Source organism: Sarcophilus harrisii, chromosome 3, assembly GCF_902635505.1.
Source record: "Sarcophilus harrisii chromosome 3, mSarHar1.11, whole genome shotgun sequence".
NCBI classification, from domain to species: Eukaryota; Metazoa; Chordata; class Mammalia; order Dasyuromorphia; family Dasyuridae; genus Sarcophilus; species Sarcophilus harrisii.
The window spans coordinates 595,107,201-595,114,844 of record NC_045428.1 but is presented as its reverse complement, the minus strand read 5'-3'; the positions used below and the strand labels follow the sequence as shown (position 1 = coordinate 595,114,844).

Sequence of the window (7,644 nt, the reverse complement as noted above, 5' to 3'; positions counted from 1 at the left end):
AAGGGGGTGAACATGCAGGGAGGGGACTGATGCCCCGGGCCCGCAGTGGGTGACCTGGGAGAGATTCTGGGACAACGGACAGGGCCTTCTACGTGAACCCGGCACAGAGGGCCCGAAACTGGCTCTTCTCAAACCTGAGCCCAGAGAAGGGGAGCGTGTGCCCCTGCCTTCCCAGAGTCCTTTTCCTTTGGTAGTCAATTCCTGTGGGAAGGGGAAAGTCCTTTTTGCCGGGCAGCTGTGGGCCTGGAATGGTAATGCCCCCCTGCCGCTCCCATCTGAACTTCCTTCAAGGCCTGAGAGCCTCTGGAACCTCTCTCCTCCCCATCCTGTTCCCCCTTTGGGGAGCCCTGCCCGACGGCCTCCACTTTGGGGGCGGGCCTCTTAGCTCCATTTCTTTTCTTTTTTTTTTTTTTTATTTAATAGCCTTTTATACAGGATATATACATGGGTAACTTTACAGCATTAACAATTGCCAAACCTCTTGTTCCAATTTTTCACCTCTTACCCCCCCCACCCCCTCCCCTAAATGGCAGGATGACCAGTAGATGTTAAATATATTAAAATATAAATTAGATACACAATAAGTATACATGACCAAAACATTATTTTGCTGTACAAAAAGAATCAGACTCTGAATTATTGTACAATTATCTTAGCTCCATTTCTAATCCTTCATCTGCTGCTCCTTTCGGACCCTTTTCCAGTTGTGTTTCCCCTCAGTGTCACCCCCTGCAGGCCAGGGCAGTTTTCTGGCTAGTTGGGGCTCCCTGGGCCACAGGCCCCTCAGAGCTCCCTCTGCCCCCACGGCCCTGCCCGGGGCCCTTTGGAGCTCCCTCAGGCCCTGCCCGGGGCCCCTCAAAGCTCCCACAGGCCCTGCCCCAGGCCTCTGAGCTCCCTCTGCTCCCACAGGCCCTGCCCCGGGCCTCTGAGGTCCCTTTGCCCTCACAGGCCCTGCCCGGGGCCCCTCAGAGCTCCCACAGGTCCTGCCTGGGGCCCTTCACAGCCCCCTCTGTCCCCCAGGGCCTGCCCACCTGCGCTCTAGGCCGGGGTCTGAGGGCTGGCACTAGGGAGCAGCGAAGCTCATCTCCTGTGAAGGTGCGGCAGGAAGCAACGCCCCGGTGGGCAAGGGCAGAGCTCCCCTCCGGCAGCGCTGTCTCAGCCCGCCCGGGTCCTTCGGGGATGATGTCCGGCCTGACGCCGCCCTCCGCCCTTCTCCTCATCTCTGCCCTGAGCCTCGGTAGGTCTGAGTCGGGAGTGGGGGTCGGGGATCAGGGAGGGCCTGAAATCCAGGCAGGGCTCGGGGGTGAGGCTGGTACAGGGAAGGAGCCGGGGCAATGCACAGGTGAGGACCGCAAGCTCGGGTCTGGGCCGTGGGGGCTCTCCGAGGCTGGGCTCACCAAGACGGCTCCGTCCAGGGCGAAGGGCCCAGGCCAGATGCCGAGCCACGAAGCCGCAGATCCTCGGACCCCTGGAGGCTCAAGGATGTGGGGGCAGAGGCAGGAAGGGCCTGATTGCCGCCTGCCGCCCTCCAGCCCACAGCCCGTCCCTCCTTCCCGGGCAGCCATTAAACCACCCGCTCTCGGCTACGCTCTTCAGAGGCACAGAGGGAGCGGGCTAAGCTCTGGGGCCGGCAAGAAACTGGGGAAGAACTGCTCCAAAGGAGTCTGGGAAGGGGCCCGGGAGCAGGGACAAAGAGCCCTTTGATACCCAGGCCCCTCTGCCCCCATCCCTATTTACTTAGGTTCAAATGAAGAAATGAAAGTACCCCTGGTCCCCCCTCCAGATCCCTAGTGGGTTTGGGCGAGGAGAACTAAGTGGGGGCCCAGCTTTTAAAATTCCTTCTTTCACTGAGATAGAGAAGGAAGTACCATGCTAGGTGACTGGGGGCCGGGGAACCAGGTGACTCGGGGGCCAGGGGGCTAAGTGACCTGGGGGCCGGGGGACCAAGTGACCCGGGGGCCAGGGGGCTGGGTGACCAGGGGGCCAGGTAACAAGGGGACTGGGTGGTCTGGGGGCCGGGTCCCCCTGCATTGTGCACAGGAGCCACTTAATGCTCACCGAGATCTCCCTCTGTGCCCTGCCTCCTCCTTGTGGTGCTGGGTAAATCCTGGGCCTTCTGGGGCCTTGGTCTCCCCTCCCGTAAGTCAGAGCACCCCAGAGGGGGTTGGCTCTCCCTGCTCTGACATTGGCTGGGGCAGCAATGGGAAGTCTGGCAGCCCCTTCCCTGCCTGGCGCTGGTTCTCATCCCAAAGCTCGGATCCTGGCCCAAGGACCAAGAAAGTCAGAGCTGGGAGGGGGGCCCTAGGACAGGGGGTGTCAGGGCAGGGGGCCCTAGGACAGGGGGTGTCAGGGCAGGGGGCTCTAGGACAGGGGGTGTCAGGGTGGGGGGCCCTAGGACAGATAATAGATGAATTTGCGGAGCCAGAGTTCAGAAATCCGACTGCGACCCCCAAGGAGGAGGGTTTGGGGCCCAGAAGGACGGAGCCACGTCCGGGCCCGTCTCTCGTGGCCCCGGGTCTGGCAGTGCTGGGGCCCTGACCCACTCCCTCCTCCCCGTGCCAGGCTCCCAGACGCGGGGCCTGCAGCTGAGCCCCGTGCCGCCCTCCGTGACGGTGCCCGTGGGGGGCACGGCCAGGCTGCCCTGCCAGCACAACGGGGGCCGCAACGCCACCGTGACCTGGTGGCGCATCGGCCTGAGCAAGCTGTTCCGGGAGCCGGTGGAGAGGCAGCCCCTGCCCAACGGGACGCTGGTGGTTGGGGGAGTGAGCAAGAGCGACGGGGGCATGTACCAGTGCCGGGTCTCCATTGGGAACAGGCTGCAGCAGGAGTCCTGTGGCACCTACCTCCGGGTGCGAGGTGAGGGCCCCGGAGAGCGATGGGTCTGGGGGCTTCCCTGCCACGGCCCTGGCGCCACTCTCGATACTTGTGCTCAGCGTCTCCCCCGTGACCGGGTGTGTGTGTGTGTGTGTGTGTGTGTGTATGTGTGTGTGTGTGTGCAAGGCAGGGTCCCTGAAGCTCTCGGCGGCGCCCTGGGCGTGAGGCTTCCTGGGGGAGCCCTTTGGCCTCAGGTTCTCATCTGTAAAATGAGAGCAGGCAGAGCCAGGACGGAGGGCGGACGCCTCCGCCAGACCCCCCTCCTCCCCCGCCTGCCAAAGGGGGAGCCGACCCTAAAGGGGTGGGGGGCGGCCAGGCCTGGGCTGGCTGGGTAGGCGGGGGCCCTACTTGCCCCTCTCCCCCCCCCCCAGATCCCATCCCCAGGCCCTTCTTGGACATGGGCGAAGCCACAAAGAACAGAATCATCACCGCCGAGGGGATCATCCTGCTGTTCTGCGCCGTTGTCCCGGGGACGTTCCTGCTCTTCAGGGTGAGGCTCCCGGGGGCCCCAGCCCCCCTCTCCCGGGGCCCAGCCCGCCGGCCCCCCAGGTTTCCTCCTCCCCCCCTCCCCCCGGGGGGCCTCACTCCACTGCTTCTTCCTCCACAGAGAGAAAGCCCTGCCCACGGCTGCCCTCCCCCCTCCCCCATTCCCCTTCTGCTCCCAGGGGGAAGGCGGAGAGGGATGGGACCAGAGGAAGGGGCAGGCCTGGGGTGGGGGGGAGGGTCGGACTCCCCACGGGCAGGGCCCCGGGAGGCAGCCACGGAGTCCCAGGTGGAGGCACCAGGTTTGAATCCCGCTTGATCTTTGCCTTTGACCTCAGCTTTTCCTTGTGTAAAAGGAGCTGGGTGAGCGGGACCCGTGGCCTCTCCCAGCTTTTAAATCCCACGGCCCTGGGACCATGGGCCTGGCCCCGCCCCCTCCCCCTGCCAGGCTGACCCCCCACTTCTCACCCCTTCAGAAGCTGGCAGAGCCTTAGTTGGAGCACCTGGACTTTTGACATGAGGAACCTGTATGAGGTGAGCCCCCGGGGGTGTGGGGGAGGGGCGGGGGGCGGACCCCCTTTGGCCTCCCCGGCCCTGCCCCCTGCAGGCTGACCTCCAGCTTCCCCCTCCCCCTCCAGGGCCTTAACCTAGACGACTGTGCCATGTATGAGGACATCTCCCGGGGCCTGCAGGGGACCCACCCTCAGGGTGGGGGACGTGCAGCTGGAGAAGCCGTGAGGGCCCCAAGCGCCCCGGGGCTCCCCAGCTTTGCCAGGCTCTCAGTGCGCTCAGCAATGGGTTGGACTGGGAGGTATCCAAGGTCCTTCCCAGCTCTGACATCCCTCGTTCCAAGGTCCCCCTGGCTGTTGTGATCTCCTGCTGGCCTCCGGCCCCCCAGCCCTGACCCCCCCCGTTCTAAGCCCCCCAGCCCTGACCTCCCATTTTCCCGGCCCCCAGCCCCTGATCCCCGTTCTTCCCCAGCCCTGACCTCCCCGTTCCCCGGCCCCCCTGTTCTAAGCCCCCCATTTCTGACACTCCGGGCCCCGTTTCCCAGTCTTTGGCCCCTCTCCCTTCTCCCACTTTAGGCCCTTCTTTGTCTTCATGATGCCTTGACTCCAGACCCCTTCTAACTCACTCCCCTAATTCAGGAGGTGTCTGAAGCAGGATCCCCCCCTTCCCCCCAGCTGTGTAACCGCCACTAAAGACAATAAATCTGGCCCCTGAGGTGGGGCTCCCCTCCCGGCAGCAGAGCCTGGTGGTTTCTTGGGTGGGCCCTGCCGGGGGCATTGGAAACCCCTTTCGAGGAGGCAGGGGTGGGGCTCAATTGGTTGGATGGCCCCCCCTCACCCAGGACCCGCTTCTGGGCTTGGGGCCTCTCAGGGCCGAGTTCTTTGGAAACTCCCCCCGCAAGAGGCCTCGGGTGCTCCACTGGCTCTCCCTAAGTGTCCCCAGCGCAGGAGTAAACAAGCCCCTCAGCACCTGCTGCTCCAGCTCTCCCTTGGGGGTGGGGGTGGGCAAGAAACAGGAAGTACCTGATGCGGGAGCCAAGGAGAGATGCTCAGAGATTGAGGTCCTGGCAGGGGTCTCTGTTCTAGGCTGAGAGTCTCTGCTGAGGTCTCTGCTCTAGGCTTGCCATCCTGATTTGCTTTGGGCAAACTCAAGCACCTCCTGTCTCCCCTTCCTTATTTCCCTCTAAGACCAAGGTGCCAATGGCCCTGGTGCCATCCCCCAGTGCCACCCCTAGTGCCATTACCCCAGTGCCATCTCCCAGTGCCATCTGTTCAATGCCACCACCAGTGCCATCCCTTAGTGTCATTATCCCAGTGCCATGCCTTAGTGCTATCACCCAGTGCCACTCCCAGTGCCATCTCTAGCTTCCAGTTTCCACCTCCTGTAAGAGGAAGCCTTTGGACCAGGCGGCTTCAGCTGGGATGACATCAGCTCCGGGGGGTCCCAGACAGAGCCCAGGTAGAAGCTGAGGGGGATGAGAGGCAAGGAGAAGGAACTGAGAGCCATCCAGGTTCCAGGAGCCGGGGGGCCCCAGGGGCCACCAACAAGCCCCTACCTCACCCAGCCCAGAAGAAATGGGCTCTGCGACCAGCGCCCTGGGCAAGAGGTCCCTGGGCCCCCCTGCCAGGGGTGATTGGCAGGGGACCGGGCCTGATGTGGGGGGACTTTGTCCAAGGTCACACAGGAGGGGACCTTCCCATCCGCACGGGTGAGAAGAGGCTGAGCCCCAAGATGGAGGGAAGAAGGACGGGAGGAGAGGGGACACCCGTGGTGGGGAATCACAGAGACCAGATGGAGGAGGGCCCCGAGACCAAGAGCAGTAAGAGACCGGCAGCGGTGGGGGTCCCACGTCTCAGGGTCGCTTTGGGCTCTTCGGTCTCCTTCCCCTCGGCTGGCAAGTCAGGAAAGGTCCGGGCCGGCTGCCATGCTCAACAACTGGGGGTCCCCGTCGCCTCAACAAGCCGGCGGGGGCTGGAGGCCCTTCCCGGGCCGGCTGTGCCCCCCCCTTCAGACGCCTCCTTCCACATATTCTGCTTGCAGAACAGCAGGCCCTGCTTGGTCCTCTCAGGTCCCACCTTGGGACCTTCACCCAGGAGGGCCCCTGGAAGCCTCGGCTTGGGCGCCGCCTCCCCAAAGCCGTCCCGTCCCTCACCCCCTCGGGACATGCTGTGTCCTTGTCTTTGGGCCTGGTGGTCTCTGGGTCAGAGAGGAGGGTCTGGCCCTGCTTTTTTCCTTTCTTTGCCCAGGAGCCCAGGACAGGGCCTTACACACAACCAGGGCCTAATGAGCGTTTGCCAAATGAAAGTGGATTAGAGAGAAGGACAAAGAGAGAGACAGAGGCCGGCAGGGAGAGGGAAGAAAAAAGACCAGGCCGAGGGTGAGAGACTCGGGAGAGAGAGAGAGAGAGAGAGAGAGAGAGACAGAGAGAGAGACAGAGACAGAGAGACAGAGAGAGGGACAGAGAGACAGAGAGAAACAGAGAGAGAGAGAGACAGAGACAGAGGAAAGAGAGGGACAGAGAAGAAGAGAAAAGAAGAGAAGAGAGGCAGACAGAGAGGAAGAGGACAGAGAAGAGACAGAGAGACAGAGGCGAGGGAAGGGGAAAAAAGCCAGGGGGAGGGGGAGAGAGGAGAGAGAAGAGAAGAGAAAGAGGGACAAAGAGACAAGAGAGGGACAAGAGACAGAGAGGGAAAAGAGAAAGAAGAACAAGAAAGGGGACAGGGAAAACAGAAAGAGGAACAGAGAGAAGAGAAAGGGAGAAGACAGAGAGAAGAGACAGAGAGAGGGACAGAGACAGAAAGAAAAGGAAGAAAAGAAGAAAGAGGAAGGGACAAAGACAGAGAGAAAAGGGAGAAGAAAGGAAGAAGAGAAGAAGAAGGGAAAGAGAAGAGGCACAAAGGGAAAGGAAGAAAAGGGACACCGAGGGAAAAGGAGGAAAAGGAGAGGAAAAGAGAGGGAAGAGAAAGGAAAACAAGGGGGAAGGGAAAAGGGCGGCGCCAGGGGGGGAACGGACAGAGGAGCAAGAAGAAAAGAAAGAGCAGGGCAAACGAAAGGGCAGAGGAAAAGGCAGAGGAGAACAAAGGGCCCGGGGTGGGCGGACGGGGAAGGCGGCCGGGCAGAGACCCCAGGGGCAGAAGACAAAGACAGGGAGGAAAAGAGCGAAAGGGGAAGGGGGGAGGGGAAAATGGGGAGGCGGCGGACGGCCCCGGGGGACGAGGGCGGGCCGGGGGGAAGCAAAGGAGCGACGGAAGGGGGACGCCGGCGGCCCCGCCCCCCTGGGGGGCCCGGGAACCCCGGGGGAAGAGGGGCCCCGCCCCGGGGGAAAAACAGGGAGGAGGGGGGGGTGGGGGACCCCGGGCCCCAAAGCGGGAGGGGCGGAGGGCCGGGGGCCGGGCCCCCGGGCCCCGGGCCCCGGGCCGGGGGCAGGGCCCGCCGGGGCCGGGCCCGGGAGACCTGGGGGGTGAGTCCCTGGGGGGGGGAAGGGGAAGGGGGGGGGGGGGGCGCGGGGCCCCCCGCCCGGGCAGGGGGGGGAGGGCAAAGGGGGGGGGGCCTGGGAAGGGGGGGAGCCCGCGGGGGGGAAAACCCCGGGGGGAAGGGGGAGGGGATTTGGAAAGACAGAGAGAGAGACAAAGAGACAGACAGAGAAGTGGGAATTGTTTTTCAGTGTCTGGCTCTTCCGCCCCATTTGGGGCTTTCTTGGCGGAGACGCTGACATGATTTGCCGTTTCCTTCCCCAGCTCATTTCACAGATGAGAAAACCGAGGCACGCAGGGCGAA

The 7,644-nt window shown here is 63.2% G+C and overlaps 1 protein-coding gene across 1 annotated transcript; it reads left to right on the top strand.

Annotated features, from left to right (window-relative positions):
- The first annotated feature begins 925 nt into the window (after nt 1–925).
- Nucleotides 926–4,294, top strand: CD79A (CD79a molecule). The gene is given in 7 exon segments (XM_031961680.1): nt 926–1,237; nt 2,563–2,856; nt 3,246–3,659; nt 3,714–3,720; nt 3,834–3,891; nt 3,996–4,054; nt 4,056–4,294. Coding segments are annotated over 7 exon segments (930 nt in total). The 5' UTR covers nt 926–1,179; the 3' UTR covers nt 4,096–4,294.
- The last annotated feature ends 3,350 nt before the right edge of the window (nt 4,295–7,644 follow it).